Source organism: Silurus meridionalis, chromosome 17, assembly GCF_014805685.1.
Source record: "Silurus meridionalis isolate SWU-2019-XX chromosome 17, ASM1480568v1, whole genome shotgun sequence".
Taxonomy (NCBI): Eukaryota; Metazoa; Chordata; class Actinopteri; order Siluriformes; family Siluridae; genus Silurus; species Silurus meridionalis.
Window position 1 is genome coordinate 16,136,499 of NC_060900.1, and position 18,267 is coordinate 16,154,765.

General features: G+C 35.3%; 1 protein-coding gene across 5 annotated transcripts; it reads left to right on the forward strand.

Moving 5' to 3' along the window:
- Positions 1 to 1,170: 1,170 nt before the first annotated feature.
- slc17a9a (solute carrier family 17 member 9a) lies at positions 1,171 to 15,139 on the forward strand. Of its 5 annotated transcripts, XM_046872359.1 has the most exons (14): positions 2,162 to 2,465; positions 4,086 to 4,248; positions 5,452 to 5,649; positions 5,818 to 5,957; positions 8,679 to 8,778; positions 9,124 to 9,248; positions 9,497 to 9,602; positions 9,709 to 9,805; positions 9,929 to 10,016; positions 11,356 to 11,390; positions 13,585 to 13,700; positions 13,966 to 14,021; positions 14,191 to 14,220; positions 14,755 to 15,139. In XM_046872359.1, exons 2-14 carry the CDS (start codon positions 4,133 to 4,135, stop codon positions 14,922 to 14,924), a joined length of 1,377 nt encoding a protein of 458 aa, XP_046728315.1. In that variant the 5' UTR covers positions 2,162 to 2,465; positions 4,086 to 4,132; the 3' UTR covers positions 14,925 to 15,139. The 5 variants fall into 5 exon arrangements, with proteins under 5 accessions (XP_046728316.1, XP_046728315.1, XP_046728318.1 ...); XM_046872360.1 differs by lacking the exons at positions 2,162 to 2,465; positions 4,086 to 4,248 and adding an exon at positions 1,171 to 1,324; XM_046872362.1 differs by lacking the exon at positions 4,086 to 4,248.
- Positions 15,140 to 18,267: the final 3,128 nt, after the last annotated feature.

An 18,267-nucleotide genomic window follows, 5' to 3' on the forward strand; every position in this document is an offset into this window, starting at 1 on the left:
GTTTTTTGTTTTTTGTTTTTTTTACATTTATTGAGTGCTGCTTATTAAGGTTGTAGGGGTGTAACGATCGGGCAGTCTGGATCATTGCATCAAATTAAACCCAATGACAGAGGAGCCGTGGCAACAGTAATTATTGTTGTTCGTAATTAAACGGATAACTCTTATGTAAAAAATGATATTGTAAACTGATTGTATATAAGCTAGCAAGTAAATTGCTATTAACACTGATGCCTAAAAAAGTCTTTGTGTATTTCTTTATTTACAAATTAAAGGCAGGCTTACATCAGGCACTAAACAAATTGAATTGAATATTAATTGGAGGCTACTAAATTGAATCTGATTCAGTGGGATCGACAAATATATAATCGCAGCCTAAATTTAAATATAGAAAAATATATCTTGCGGTGTGCACTTTTCTACGTCGCTCTGAACAAGGGCGTCCGCTAAATGCCGTAAATGTGTTGAAGCCTGAGGTTTACACCCCTAGTTTTCATGAGTGTTAAGCTTTCTATATGGAAAGGCTCCTGAATTGTTTTATACTGGAAATCAACACTTTTGTCAGAAATTGTGCTTTATACAATTGCTGTGTTGTGATGGGGACACAGTCTTCTGGTTTGTTCTTCTGCTGTGCCTTGCGCTGGTTGGCTAGGGTAAAGTGAGAGTGTTTGTGTGAGAGAATGAAAACTAGCCTTGCATTTTTGCTTGGAATGGAAATAAACCTTGCTTAAATGGTGAGCAACGTAAAGTGAACATGCCAAGCACAGGAATGGGGGCAATTTGTTTTGTAGATTTAATAAGCTAATTTTATTTAAGTTCCACGCATTTTTAAATGCCTCAACAATTTGCTACATTACCCTTTTGATTTTAGATTTGTACATGCTACTGAAGTTTGTATTTTATTTATCGTTGTAATTTTTTTTTTTTTTACATTATTTATTCAAAATGCATTCTTCAACCTCTCCTGTTTTTACATTCAGATTTTCAGGTACAATAAAGAATTTCTTTGAAACAAAATGTGTATCCTCTTTTTTTCATAAAATACATACGCATACCTCAGGAGAATTTTTCAGCATGAGTATGCAAATGCATGAGCTATTATTGAAACATGTCATACCTGTAGTTCCTGTCCAGCGGTTCTCACAGTCTGGTGTTTTTCTTATCGAAAGTGTGTTTGAAAGTTTGGCTTAATCGACTTCATGCAGTGCAGCCTCACGAGCAACAAACAGTGCTGCTATTGAATGGAAGTTGAACAAAATGTTAAACATTTGCACACGAGCAAGCCTATGAAAACAGGGGAGAACAACGAGACAGGACCTTGGCCCAGGTGAGTTTTACTGTTGAGACTCGCACTTGAGAGAAGAATCCAGCAGGATATTTAATATAGTTAACTCTAGTTTGCATAGAATTAAATTTTTGGATGAATTGATGTAATTAATCAGTTATGATACCTTCATGTATGCATACACTATATGACCAAAGGTTTGTAAAGCCCTGATTACATCTTATTTTATATTTTGTGCTCTCTTTATGGTTTTAATAACTCCACTCTTCTGGGAAGGCTTTCCATCAGATTTAGTAGCTGTGGCCTTCAATGTTCATTCAGCTACAAAATCAGTAGTGAGATCAGGCACTATGTAATGGGAAGGAGGTTTGGTGTTCTGTCAGAATTTCAGTTTAACCAATGGTGTTGAATGGGGTTGTGGTCAGGAATCTGTACAGGCCACCTGTGTTCTTCTACTTCCGATTTTGTTATTGTATTTTACTTCTTCTTTTTTTTTTTTTTTTGTTGCCACGTTACACTAACATTTGTACCTTACAAACTGGCTAGGCAAGTCAAATTCTACCGATTGGTAGCAAAATAATGTTTATTTACAGAATATTTTATTTTCTATTAAATCGTTCTGAAAATTATATATGACCAGCAAATGTACAGCGACTAAATGACTTTTTCAGGCGAAGCTGTATTGGCTCTTAAAAACGAAATTCAATGTTAGTTTCGACAGGAAAACATGTTCAATGTAACTATAACAAATTGTATATGTTAATACCTGAACACATTTAAAAGCAGTGGTTGACAGTAACGAAATTAATGTAATTCGTTACTGTACTTAAGTAGTTTTTTCGTGTATCTGTATTTGACTCAAGTATTTTCCTTTGAGGAGACTTTAACTTCACTACATTTCTAAGTCAAATATCTTAATTTTTTTACTCAACTCGATTCCGCAAAATCAGTCGCTCCTTTTTATTTATGAGTCCATTATTATATCATATCACGGTGATGAATAAACCTGGTCGGGACTCGGTGGTCTGCACCCACAGAGAGGCGGGGCTGGGTGACGTCACGACCTCACGAGAGCTGAATCCAAATAAAATTATGCACAAACAAAAACAAGCTCTAAACCCTCAGGAGCCCAATTCAGAAAAAAAGAGAAAAGAAGTAGGGGGAAAACGTGCAAAAGATAAAGGTGTGTATGCAGCTCTATCACTACTTTAGCTTGCATAATATAATGATTTATAGTATGTAGTTTATTATAATGTGTGTAGCAACAAAACAATTACAACATAACTAGTCTAGTTGGATTGTAGTTAAAAAGCACTTATTGATTTGGTTACTTTTAATTGAGGTGATGTCATAAAGGTTTTCTGTGATTGTACTAAACAGGTCCTGAACTGTACATAAAATTTATTCAACAAACCAGTATCTAAAAAGATATCAAACTGATCTTCCTGAATTCTGTAGGTTTTTTGTGGAATGAAGGCTGACACTGTTATACATCTTATGTTTTCGAATGTATGTACGGGTTGAGGTTGAATGTTTATTACTATGTTGACTGGTACTAAAATTGAGATAAGGGGAAAAGATCATATTTTTTACTTGGATGAAAAAAAAAAATTATTACTTTTTTTTTATTATATGTTCGATATTTCATTGAATGCAAAATTGTTTGTCTTTTAATAAAGGAAAAATATAAAATAAAAAACAGGTCCTGAACTGAGTTCAGTAAGTCCAGCACAGTTTAAAATGCTCATGTAAAATACATATATTATAAGGATAGAGATGTTGTATGTATCTTATAGCTACAATTAGCCAAGGAGTTGTTCGGTTATTAGTTCTGATAAATCGTGAATTTAGTTGTGCAATAAACGCATTTAGGGTGATATTTCTTTTCCAGTTATTGCTTTTTCAGAGTAGTATGGAGACGGATTATGCGCTGTGGCGACCCCTAACGGGAGCAAGAAGAAAAAAAGGGTGATATTTATACATGAAATTGAACTCTCAGAAATACATCCTAAATTGTGGACTGCTCTGAGAATATCTTACTCATCCAGTGACGGTAGCTGAAGCAGAGCTGGAACCGCCATTACTCCTACTTATCAAGAACATAGAGTTCAGTGTCAGTCCTACATCAAGCAGAACATTTTCAGAGGAATAAATGGTGGAAGAAACTCCTGACTCGAACAGCACCCGTGGCCTCATTTGCTCGATTTTTCTTTAGGAAGGTTTCTGGGCTCATGATAACGTATTAGATATCAACCAGTGTTTAACTCCTTAATATCATTCTAATAATAGATTGTGCTAAGAGTAACATTAGGAAGAGTCTTGATAACAGAACTTTATAACTTTATACTTTATTTTAACTTTTACTGGAGTAATATTTACCTAATGTATCTCTACTTTTACTCAGGTACATGTTTTGTTTACTTCGTCCAACACTGTTTATCATTACTTTGAATATGCATAGAAATCAAATCGTACAAATAATGTAACAACGTGCAAAGTTTAGCTCAACACATTTCAGGTGTAGTAGTGAAAGTGTTCGATTATGTTTATAGGTATAAAGAGATATAAATAAAGATATATAAATAAAGTGGCGGAAACGGGCTTCCATATCCAGCTGTTCCTTTTTTTTAATCAATCTGTTTTTCCTACAATACTTCTTCGAAACAAATCTAAAACGAAACCCGTCATGCCCCATGCTTATAAATATTTAATTATATGCAAATTTATCTCGTCGAGCTTGTCCTGCCTACCTGTCGAGAACAAGTTGCGATCATATGTTTTTGTTTACCAACTTCCTACACAGTCTGTTCAGTAGCTGGGTTAACCGAATGAACCCAGTGCTGCAGGTTCATGGAACAGAAATCAGAAAGTGTCACTTCACATGCGGATAGAAACATCTGTGAGCACGGGCACGCGCTCGAGCCCGACAAAAAGGCGGGGAAAGAAGCTTTGGGACTCTGGCCCAGGTGAGGTGTCGCTAATTAAAAAATGATCTGCTGCCCAGTTTACGTAAAAGTCTGTAAAAGTCCATGTTTATCGATTATAAAGTCTAGCTCTTTAATAAACTGTACTGTAAGCTGTCATTACATTTAATGCATTTATTTGGTGACTTGAGCAGAACTTTGGTGGTGGTTTAGTGAAGAACATGTGAAGTCATGTTCATTTCTATGGAATGGAACTCAATAGATATAAATAAATATATATATAGTTTAGAAAGTGTGACCTATTAAGGTTAAAGAGTTTAAGAGTTTTAAGGTTAAAGTGTGTGTGTGTGTGTGTGTCATCTGAGTGTGTCTTGTTTGCTTTGTTTTTCCTTCTCTCTTTGTTCTGATACTTGCTATGTAGATTTGTACTTTAGAAATAAAATAAAGTGGCACCTAATGAAAATGAGTACATTGGTGTTGGTATGTTGAGCAACTGCTCTTTTTGTGGCCAAACCCACAAGCACAGCTAACTTTGCAAAGTGTGCAATTTACTTAGGGAGGAATATGTCAATATGTCAAGTATATGTGAAGGTTCAGACCATTAATTAGAGCAGCTGTGGGAAAGATCTTGTTAGGTGTAATTGAGGTGTATAAAAGGTGTATACATTGCATTTGTGTCCCACTCAGAGCTCCACAAAATGTCAGTGTGTTTGCATTCAGTGTGTTTGCATTCAGGGCAGCATATGTCTTTAAGGAAGAACATGCAAATGTCTTTGAGAAGGTGTGTAAGTAGCTATGGTCAGTCTGCTTGTAACCAGCCATCTTAGATTGGGTGTGTGAAACTAACCCCAGGAGTGGTAGAGCATTTCCAAAACCACATCTCATTGAAGTTTTTTCCATGACCAGAGTTCGGTAAATGTTCATCCTATTCATAAAGGCGATGGAGAAGTTCAAACCACAGCACTGCTGTGCTGCTCTCTGGTCCTTGACCAAAGCCTAACTCTTTTTTCCTCAAGGGGTGCTGTATCATGTCTGACCCCAACGTATTGTATTTTAACGCAATGTATTTTAAAAATCAGCATATGAAAAGGATTATTTGCATTGTATTGTGCATAACATCCTACATATAAAGAGTTCTATTCTATTATGGAGAGAAACCTGACTTACTGGTTTGATGGACTTGTCTGTTAAAGGCAGTACGCTTTTGCTAGATGAATCACCAGTTGTTTTCCAATGCTGTTGTAGGTCACTTGTGTGGACATGGACTTCAACACTGCTGCTGGTCACCTGCCTACTCCATTGGGCACGAATGGCCATGCCAGTTTGTGCAGCGACTATGGCAAAGCAATTTGGATGGAACAAGAAGGAGTCTGGATTGGTGTTGGGGGTCTTTTATTGGGGCTATTGCTTCACACAAGTGTTGGGAGGTTATGTCAGTGATAAGTAGGTAACATTTACCTGTGTACATGGTACTTCTGAGAAATAAATAAAAAAATGGAACCAATATTATTGGTTATTTTGTGTCTTTAATTAGACAGAACTTTGTCCATACAAAAAAAAAAAGAACTGTATCCAAACAAAAGTTAATGCAAATGACAAATATTTTGACAGAATTGGTGGTGAGCGAGTCCTGATAATTTCTACGTCTTCCTGGGCAGTAATGACAGCCATAACTCCTCTTCTGGTCAACTTGGGGCTCCCACCGCTTATCACCATTACGGTAGCCAGGTTCTTAATGGGCGTGCTACAAGGTGAGCAGATGTTAAATACAATGACACTCAAATGAGAAGGAGATAAAGTGTGTGTGTGTGTGTGTGTGTGTGTGTGTGTGTGTTAGCCTAATGTGAATTAGCATGCAGTTCAATTTTTATGTCATAAAAGATAAACCAACTTTTTACTATATACAATCTTGAAATGCTCACAACTGATTCTTAAGTTCAAAATGCTTATTGTCCAGGAATTATCACAGTATTTACCATTCAGAAGGTCCAGGTTTACCATACACTCTCTTAAGAGTTTTACATTCTTTTACATACATATTTTTACATTCATTTTACATAAATGTTACTTTGACACACAGCACCTACCTAAACATTGCTGCAGACCAAATCCTCCACCTCTCACATAGCAGCACATTACAACGTACAGAACATAAGGATCTGCTGCTAACATCACACCACAGCACACCATCAGAGGTCTATACTTGGCAGATGGTTTTAAAGTGTTGGCTGATTACTGTGCAAAAGCTTTGGGAAGGTGTGAAAAAATGATGTAAAGTAAGAATGATTTCAGAAATATACACTAATTATAGAAATATAACATTATGAGCAGTGAAGTGAATAACATTGATTATCTCTTCATCATTGCACCTTTTAGTGGGTGGGAAATATTAGGCAGCAAGTGAACATTTTGATATGATATGATAGAAGCAGACATATTGTCATGTGTAAAGATTTGAGTGAGTCTGACAAGGGCCGAATTGTGATAGCTAGACGACTTGGGTCAGAGCTTTCTTAAAACTGCAGGTCTTGTGTTTCCAGTCTGCAATGGTCAGCATCAAAAGTGGTCCAAGGAAGGAAAAGTGGTGAACCAGCGACAGGGTCATGATGCAAGTGAGGAGTGAAGGCTGGCCTGTGTGGTTTGATCCAACAGATTAGGCTACTGTAGCTTAAGTTGCTGAAGAAGTTAATGCTCAATGAGTCAAGACTGTTTTGGTGGCAAACGGTGGAAAAACACAATATAGGGCATAATAGATCAGTGGTCATAATGTTATGCCTGGTCGGTGTGTATTTTATTGGTTTATTTTGATTGATTTACAAAATGCAAAGTGAGTGAACAGAAGAAAAATCAGTGGTTTGTGGTTGTGGTTGTGGAAGGCACAGGTTATACACTATGACAAGACTGAACTCAGCAACAAGAAACAATATTGCATCAGCATAGTCTCTCAGGCAAAGATGTCAAGGCAGACTGGGGATTCAAGCTATTTTGAAAAAGCACAAAGACATGGAGAGTGTTAAGGACCGCAAGACAACTTAATGTCCAGTAGTGCCTTCAACAAAGGATCCATGTGGGACCCAAGAATGCCTGTTTATTGTCTGGAGAAGTCTGGCCAGCAATGGTCTTCATGGAAGAGCTGCAGCCAAAAAAAAGTCAAAAAACTATACAGTCAACCCTCGATAATTTGCGGTTCGGAGCTTGCAACTTAAATTTCACAATTTCAAAATTCACAGGTTCTCATTTGGAACCTAACAGCAAGTTGCAGGTTAACTTAAAATTTGCAGGAATCTGCAGTGGGACCGAATGTTCATGCATGTTAGAAATAACATTTTAAACTATGTTTTCACTAACAAATTTCATAAACATTTTTTAAAACAAATAATTGTATTATTCATTTTAAGTGATAAATAAAGCATTTATGTCCATTACTTCACATTTTCTGTTGAGTATGCATCAAAAACTTATTGGTGTAATGTCTAGATTAATTCACTAAGGTACCATAGGGGCTGTGGGGGTGCGTCCAAAGTTCGCGGGTCTTAGAATGTAACCTCCCACGAGTTCCGGGGGACCACTGTATCTCTGATGTGGAAAGAAAGCTAAGTGAGTCAACTATGTGTGAAAACAAAGGAACTGTGGTGCAAAAACTGGTAGCAGCTGATTTGGGCTGATATGTCAAAACTGTTAACATTTAGCTGTAGCAAATTTGTTTGGAAAGCATTACAAGAATTAGTGTCTGCAGGCAGCAATGAACCATGGTGGAGGTTCCTTGGAAGTTTGGTGTTGCATTTCTGCAAATGGAGTTGGTCAGGATTAATGGTGTCCTCAATGCTGAGAAATACAGGCAGGTATTTTCCATCATGCAACACCATCAGTGAGGAGTCTGATTGGCCTCAAATTTATTCTGCAGCCACACAACAACTCCAAACATATAGTAAAAAAACAAACTATCTTTAAAGTAGAGAAGAACAATAAATCCTGGAAATTAGTTTTGGCCCCCTCAGAGTCCTGATCTCAACGTTATAGAGTCTGTCTTGGAAGAGACAGAGAGTTTTAAGGCAGCCCACATCCACAGAAGATCTGTGGTAAGTTCTTCAAGATGTTTGAAACAACCTATCTTCAACGGGTGGTCAGACCAAATCTTAATTTGATTCAGATTTCTATTCTGTTCACTTACTTCCATTTTGTTAAATGATAAAATCAAACTATTAACACTTTTAAAAGAATACTTTTTGAAAGCATTCTTACTTAACAGCATTTTCTTCCACACCTGCCTAAAACTTTTGTACAGTTCTGTATTTATATTGATTTGCAATAGATATCACCTTAAATAACTGAAGTGTTTGTTTGACATTGTGGTGAACTTATACACCGCATGCAACAAATGAATCCAACTAGTTCCGACAGGTTATTATTGGGATAATGTTTTAAAGTATGATGTAATTGAGGCTATTTTTTTATACTCTTCTGTGTTGTAGGTGTTCACTACCCCTCTCTAAACAGCATCTGTGCACAGCGTGTCGCTGAGGGAGAGAGGGGCTTTCTGATGAGCATGTTAGGCTGTGGTTGCTACTTGGGGTGAGTGCACATGACACACCATTAGACACATTTATAGAAAAAACATTAACAATTATTAAAACTTTAGATTAATTATTTAATTTAGACAAATGTTGTACAAGTGTGTAATTTAGATGGTTCTCCTAGCCATTTACAAAAACCATTTACACATTTAGTCGGCACTGGCTTGCTCATTGGGGATAAGCTTTTAGGCACTAAACTTATAGATTCAAAATTTCTAACCTCTTGCTGTAAAGCTGCTTTGGGACAATTGTCCCAAATTCCATTGTGATATACTGATAAAACCGAATTGAATTGACTTGAGTTTGGGAACCATGTTAATGCTGTTTTTCCTTGCTTTATTAGAATACTGATGGTAGGGGCACTGGGGTCTGTCATGCTGGATTGGCGCGGCTGGGAAAGTGTGTTTTATGTACCTGGAGTCTTCTCTGTGCTATGGGCATTTTCTGTATGGAGGTGTCTACTCAGAGGTACACTTTAATATTAGAGAATTTGGAGCACTGTTTTTCTTATATTTCTGCTCAGCATTTGAAGGAGTTCCATAAATATTGAATGCATTAGAATTGTAATTCACCTAAACCATAGCCTATATATGTTTATATAAGGGCAGTGTTCCAGTATGATTCAACAATAACAGTATTCCAGTTTAATGACTGATTGACGGTCAATATCCAACAACACACATGTATATTTATGTTTGTGTGTGAAAACCCTACAGGACCACTATTCACATTTGATTCTTTATGGAGTAACACCGGAACTGCATCTGAAGCAACAATTTCTCAGATTACTTGGTGTCATCTTTTAAAGCAGCCCTGTGTGTTGTGAGTTAAAGTAATTTAAACATATATACTTTAGATTTTTCATATACATATATATTTATATATATATATAGGAGGAGCAATCGTTTTTGTCTCTTTTTTGCCACAGGGCTATGTTTTTTGCGCATATCTGCCACACTAGTGCACATTTCACACTTCTGTCATGGCTGCCAACATTCTTTGATGATACATATCCCAATGCAAAGGTAGTAATGTCTTAGATTCATATATTTGTAAAGCATTGTGTTGTAAACCTTAATGACCCTGAAATTTCTGTTTTTTTATTTACACTTGGCTTCATTACTTGATGCCAATCTGCGATAAAACAGAACTGGGTGTTTAATGTGATCCCCTGGCTTGTAGCCCTGCCTATTTCTGTGTTAGGAGGCTGTGTGTCAGATTATCTCATTAAAGAAGGTATGCTATCTTTGTTAATTGTTGCAATGTTTCTTTAAATCAAGATTAACAGCAGGGGTGTCAAACTCAAATTCACAGTGGGGCAAAATTAAAAACTGGGACGAAATCGCGGGCCAAACTCAATATTTATTGAAAATTTGACTGCAATTGTGCATGTTTTCCATCTCTCCAGATGTGTAATGTTGAACCTTTTCATATGGAAACAAACTTATGCATACATATTGAATCTGGAACAACCAAAGTTTAATATTATAAACACGAGAAATTAAATCTGAAATAAAACACATCAGTGGTATTTGTTTCGGTATTATGTCTCTCTCTATCTATAGACCTAATTCCTTTTTAATGTAAATCTTTTTTCACAGGGCAACAACACAGCAAATAATAATAATAATAATAATAATAATAATAATAATAATAATAATAATTTCCTTCAATTAATAAAAAAGCAATCTTTCAACTATTACCAGTCCATGCCTTAGGGGTAGAAAAAGTGCATAAAGACATCATTCATTCAAGCTCAGTTTTTACACTCTGATTTACTCTGATGCACATTGGTTCAAGCCAAAGTGCATCATGTCTGGGGTTAGGCTCTGAGCTGAGGAAATCCTCAGGATTGAGTGAAGGTGTTCATCAGTGAGACTCCTGAGTGGTGTTTTGTTCATCTTCATTAAAGAGAACAGTTACACACACAGATATGTGCTGGTGAACACAGAAAAGATTTGAGCAGCTTGGGCACGGAGTTGGAACAGTGTGTCGGGGAGGAAACATGGAAACTGTGCAGCACACACAGAGTCGTACTTTGACTCGAGCGTGTCTCTACACTGGAGTTCAATCAGCTCCATTTGGAGGTTGGTTGGTGCGCTTTCCAAGTCCACCACAAACGGATTACCGAGCAGTTCATCTCTGCATTTCTGGGCTTCAAAGTAGGCAAATCGGCGGGTAAATTCAGCGCTGATTACGCGGAGTTTTTCAGCGGTCTCGACTGATGCGCCAACGCGCTAACAAAGCATTCTGGGATTTGTAGTATTAGCGTTGTATGCGCTATATACTGGCGGGCCAGCTCTAATACACATTCGATATGATCTCGCGGGCCAAATATAATTACGCCTCGGGCCTGAGTTTGACACCCCTGGTCTAATGCATTCGAATCACTACCCTGAGCATGTTTTAATTAACATATCATTTTTAAATGTTTAATGTTATTGTGATACTCAAGAGTCATTTAATTTACTTTAAAACATTTTTAAATATATGTTACTAAGATACAATATGGTTTTTATCAAGTCATATAGCAGTGAAGTTAATGATGTGTGAAGAGAATTTTGTTTACACGCAGGTTTTGGTGCAGCTACTGTCAGAAAAATAATGCAGGTAGGTGCAAGAAAACATTACTACATTATTATACAAATATATTTATACAATATTATTATTATTATTATTATTATTATTATTGTTGTTGTTGTTGTTGTTGTTGTTGTTGTTGCTTTTGTTATGCAAAAGCCAAATAGTAATTTAAATAACAATGGTTTATTTTGTGTCCATAATGAAAAATTAAATATAATATAAGCAATTATAAACATAATAATGACAAAACACATAAAGTATTGTATATACATTACTGAAAATTATTTTGAGGAGAGATTGTGGGCTCAGAAAAGAATAAATAAAAGGTAGGCATCAGACAATGCTATGTGAAGAGCATTGTGTTTGGACCTTAAAGCTTGTATTTGTACCTTTGTCCACTTACAGTATATAACAGAGGTGAATACATTATAAATGTAATATTAAATGGTTGAAAAATATATCATATTACATTAACTGCATTAGTTCTATTTGATGAGCAAGGTATATTCCCTGCTGTAAAATGTCATTTTAAAACAGTGTTGCTGGAGAGTTCTGCCATTCTTCAAAAACAATCTTTTTTTCAGCTATTATTTTGGTGGAGGCAGTGTATTGCTCTAACTCTTTCTTGAAAATACCCCCAAGGGTTTTCTATCAGATTGAAGTCAGGTGACTCATAGTTTTCACTTTCTTATGTGATTTGCAGAGTGATTTGGATCATTATCATGATACCGACCATGAATTATATGATATAATTTTGTAAGCCAGTTCTTTAGTATATCTATAGACATTCAGTGTGGGGAGATGATAATCATCTTGGTATCATCTCTCTAACAGCTTTTGCACTCATATAGCCCCATATCATCACCCATCTCCCATGTTAATGCTTCGCTGTCAGGACTATGTGTCACTGTATCCAGGTTCACGTTAAATACACCATCTGAGCAGCACAAATTTTTCTTGGTTTCATCTGACACAAGGATGTGCTCCTGTTTTTCCATTAGACTTCTTCTCATGACCTTTAGCAAGATTGAACTGTACCATTTTTGTGCTGAAGAACAAGTTTATATTCTTGAAATCTGTTAGCACAGGTTAACATAATGCAATGTCTTTGGCACTGTCTGATTTGTCACAGCAACTGATTTCTATTGATAACGCAATAGACTTTCAGACTGTCCATGGCATCATTTCATTAAAAACAGCCACTCTAGCTCCAATTATAGCTCAGTAAATACCTTCTGATTATTGCTAAACCTGTGTTTCAGCTGGGTTTTATTTCATCACCAAGCTTTTTTAAAGCCTTTCAATCATATTTTCCAATTTCCCTTGGAATTATTATTTTTCATGTGAAGCTATTATGCAGACTTACACATAAACATAGACCTTAAATCCAAATGATGTTCAAACAATTAGGCTGAATTAAAATCATAGTTGTTTTCAATTTTGTTTCAGTGATCAGATGATTTCTATGTTTGTCAGTGATCATGGGTGAATTTTCAGTATTTGCTGTCTACTGTACCTGTAATTGGTCCTTAAAACTAACAGTAGTCCTGCTTAAGCGAAGTGCTCAGTATAGTTTAAACTATTCCTAAATGTCAGTATGACATACTAGAGCTGAATCTTTATAAATGCCTGCAGTCAGTGCAGAATTTATAGAATAAGTAGTTATTGACAGTGAAATACTTATGCTCTGAATGTCTAGTAAGGACATGTTCGGCTGAATTATGAAGTAGCTAACGCTTAAAGGCAAGCAGCCCATGGCATTTTTTTCCTGTTTTGTACCATATAACTTGCCTGTAGGCACATAGACAATTATCATGTAAGCCACAAAAAGCACCGCTTTGAAGCAGACATAGACTAGAAAAGATCTGTTCCAATAAAGACTGGTGTGGCTACAGGTTTTAGGTGTTGAGTAAGACTGACTCCACCTCATTTACGTCAAGGCATTTTTGTGGTTTTAATAGTAACTATTAACCTTGATGGACCTGTAATATTCGAAACTGCAGAGCTCTATTTGTTTAAGACAGTCTAGTTTCTGATTACATGTTTATGATTCATGATGGTTATGGTTACGATTTATTGTTTCAAAAACATGTGTTCAACAACTACTATTTCAACAATTATTAGTAATGAACAATTAAAATAAATAACTGAATAATATTTAATTATTAAGTGTTTACATTTTTGTGTGTGTGGTGTGTGTGTGTGCTTGGTTTCTTTTTAGTTCTGTGCAATGGGACTCAGCAGTGTGTTCATTTATTTATTGTGTAAAGCTACCACGTTTCTACATGCGGTGGTCTTTGTCACAGCAGCCTTTGGCTTATCTACCTTTAATAGCAGGTCAGAACAGCATTTCACCATTTATCCATTATATTTATTATACTCTCTCTCTCTCTCTCTCTCTCTCTCTCTCTCTCTCTCTCTATATATATATATATATATATATATATATATCTCTATTAGAGAGAGAGTTAGATTTAATAAATGACTAATAAATAAATTACTATATATGACGTACTATATATTGTTTGCATATTTATTTGTTTGTGTTTATTTTAACACTAAATGCTGAACACTAAATTGTTGAATGTCTGTGTCCATCTAGTGGTGTGGCTGTGAATGTGCATGATTTAGCCCCATCATGTGCTGGAGCTCTCTTTGGTCTGTCTGCCATTTTCACAGTGACTAATATTTCTGTGTAACAGATATTTGCTACATTTCATAGTTTTATGTCACTTTAATTTTTCCAGTTGCTTTTTTTAATATTTAAAGTGAATACAGATAAAGTGTTGATATAATTTAAAAGCAGTTTTATCTTTTTTATTTACAGGTGTTATGAACACTTGCGCTGCATTCGCAAGTAAGTAGACCAAGCAATAGTCCCTAATATACACCAGTTAATTGTTTAAATATATTCAATTCATAACATACATCATATTTATTTTATGAATGTGCATTATCATGTCATTTGCCATTGAAAATGTTTTACACTGAAATATTGCTTACAATTAACAAAAGAGTTGTGCATGCTTTGACTTTATATCATAGATCAATTATTTTAAATCACAGATCTTATAATTCAAGGGTCTCATAATATATGGACTAAACAAATCAACAACAAAAATGGGTTTGTTAAAGGAATAGGTATCACATTATCTTTTCTGATTTATGGTCAAGTTAACAACTGTCTTATTCTGAGCTGTAAAAACCACAGTTATGCTGTAACGAGTGCCTTCTAGCAGATATCACTTGAAGAAGTGTACTGTCTGCTGTTTTTTAAGTAAAATGTATTTGTTAAATCTTAAAAAAAATGAAATGAAAATGTGAAATGAAAATGAAAATATTAATTTTTATTTTTTCACATTTATTCTTTTCATGTCTGTGCACTCCACAGGTCTCCTAATGGTTTACATCACAGGACACATGATTGAAATCACTGGGTCCTGGCTAACTGTATTTGGGCAGCTCGTTTTAGTGAACATTTTTGGTGTGGTTGTGTTTATAATATTTGGCAAAGCAGAGCAGTTAGACCAAGTAGATCAGACTTCTAAGACGTTCATCTAAATACAGCATTGTCATGTTACTAACTGTTTCATGTACAAGGTATTTCATTTTGAAATATATTTGCACATTCATGATAATTTATTTATTCAGTGAACTTGAATGCAACATAAATTGATAAATACTTTTTTTGTACAGAAGTTTATATTTCAGTATTTATGTGTATTAAAAGTAATACCTAAGATTTTGAAATATACAACTTATTAAAGCTTTGTTATTTGAAAAAACATATTGGCATATCAATTGTTGTGAAATTTTAACTTTATGCTTTTGGCTTTGAAGAGAGAGAAACATAACACCATTTTATCTACCTAAAAGAACAACTTAAAAATTTTGTTTGGATGTAATACTCATTAGCCTGGAAATTAGATTTGATTACAATATTAAAGCTGATTTACAGTTTCACTATAAGGAAAAAATTATGAAAATGGATAACTAAATCAACATAATAGAGACCGACAATCCAAAAGTGGTTATCTCTAAAATATATTGACTTACCTTGATGGATCCTCAACCGGCTCACAACTCGGATCCCATCAAATTATACATGGAGATGCAGCCTCACAAGGTTCCCACCGACTGGTCCAAGGTAGCTTTTCTCATCCACTTTCGCACCCTAACCACCGCTAGCGGCTGGAATGAAACTGCCCTCCTTGGCACGTATCGTCAGGGGCTCAGGTACCAAATGGATGAATCCCCACTGCTATATTCAGTCCACATTTACTGTTATTATAACCTCCACTCTCCTGGGAGGATTAGAGAGTTGGGGTCAGAGCTCTATAGCAGGCCAATCAAGAATTCCACTACAAACCATATCTTCATGGAGTTGGCTTTGTGCACAGGGGCATTGTCATGCTGGAACGGGTTTGGGTTCCTAATTAGGGTATCCAAAGACATCCTATACAGTAGTGTGCCTCTAACATTGTGGTAACAATGGTGTGTTTTGGGGGAATCACATATGTTGTCTTTATATCACCCCAACTGCATAGTACCTACTTTACAACATAAGCATAAGCCAGTATTTTTTCACATTAAATAATAACAACATAATGGACTACAGATGTTATATCAAGTAAGCCAATAGACATTTCTGCCTGACCGGAGTACAGCAATTTATGTCCCAGCCTTAAAGTGCTGCTATGGGTTTGAATCTATTACTTTCTTTAATAGTGACTGATACATCAGATAAAAGACCTTGCAGAGGCTGAACTACTTACATACCTCATGACTGATGATAGACTCCTGGACCATCATTGTGTGCACCAGTGTTGGCACAAGATTGCTGTATACACTAAATAGCTTATAATGCTTATTTTGAGCTACTTAACCACATGACTCTCATAAAATAAAATACAATAAAATAAAATAAAATAAGAATAATAAAAAAAGTATTCAAAGAAATATGTTAGAATGTAATTTCTAAAGACTGTGCATGGCAGGTAAACACACTGTTGTCATTCTGTTCTGAGCTGCTGAGTTTCAGCTGGAAGTGCCACAAAGTTCTTTTAAGCCTGCTTTCTCTGTCGGTCTGTTTCTTAGTGAAGTGTGAATGTTTTTCTCACAGCATGAGGTGCTGTGATATGTTCACACACTTCTATTCCTCTGAAATATAATACTTTTTTTAGTCAGTGTCTTGTTAAAATATCTTATATGGCCAATCAAACACCACCATTTTAGAGCAGCTATCTATCTAAATATTACATGCAAATGAAAGTCATGTTCCAGTAGATTTTCGAGTGTGGTTGTGGAGATTTTTGCTCATTTAGCTACAGGGGTGTTAATAAAGTCCGGTAGTTTTGTAGGGAGGCCTGGGGGGCAGTCAACAATACAGTTCACCCCAGGGGTGTTTAATAGGGTTAAATTTAGAGCTCCATAGCAGGCCACTCAGGGGCATATTCATGCTAGAACAGGTTTGGGTCTCCTAGTTAATGTATATATACATTAAGGTGTTTAGTGCAGGGGTCACCAAAATGGGGCTTTTTTAAATCACACTTGCATTGGTGTGAATTTGAACATTATAATATTAAAAAACAAATATTTCATATTAGATTAAAGCTAGCTGGTCTCCAAATTGATTTTTGTATGGTACGTAACTAAAATCATGATGCAACGTAGTGCATTTTTTTTTTTTTTATTGTAAGTGGCTAGTAAAAATGTTTTAGAAGTGATCATTTGAAAATGTAAATACTTGCAAAGATTTATAGAAATAAAGTTTTGCATATTGATATTTATCTGTTTCCTACCTTGTTAAATCATTTTTTATAATTATTGTGAGAAATCATTAACATGGTCAGTGTCTTCACATAGATGAATATAAATAATTATTAATAATAACATAATTAAAGGTAAATTGAGCACATTTGTTATTTTTGAAGTGTGTATCAAACTGGTAGCCTTTCACATTAATCGGGACCCAAGAAGTAGCTCTTAGTTTTAAAAAGGTTTGTGACTCCTGGTTTAGTGTGTGTGCAAATGTGCCATGTGGGACATATATAAGATGTATATGCTGGTGCTGTATGTATTTGCATAAGTGTTACATGTATAAGTGATGTGTTTTTAAGTGTCAGCACCACAAATACAGAGGATGTGCACATAATGCCACATGTAGTTATAATAATTAATGCAAAAACTCATCCAATGAAGACTATAATTATTTCAGGAAGGACATCTTTCTTGCAACCATATAACAAACAGCTGTTTTTATACATTATAACATTTGATGAATTCACTGAATAGTGCAGATTCTATTTTTCTTTTTTCATTATTTGACTGTGTTTCATAAGAGTTTAACTACTTGTATATTTTATATTTCCTATCTTGTGCAGGCCCTTTTTATGTTTTATGTTATTTATTTTTGCTTATAGTGATAAAAGGATTTTATGTGTGCAACCTTTTATATTCGGGACAAAAATCTACATATGATCATCATCATTTTGACTGCTTTCACAATATGCTTTAAACTGTTGCTACAAACTATAAAGTATACAGTCTTTTTAGGATTTCCCTGATGTACCATTACACTTTCTGTTCTATGAAACTAAGAGGCTCAGGCCTGTTTTTTTTTTTTTTTTTTTTTTTTAAGATTTATGTATTTTCATACAAAAGGGGAAAGTTATTTATCTAAATGTCTAAGTGGATCATTTGGATTATCATTTTTTTTATTATGAAGGGTAATTTGTCTGGATTTGACTATACCAGTGCACCAGTCCTGGTGGCATGGATCTGCATCTATTTATCTAATATTAAACACTAAACAGTTAACCGGTCATAATAAAATGTTTGGAGGAAAACACTAGTAATACATCCATGTTATACTGTACACAGTGGTCTAACAATCCATATCGCT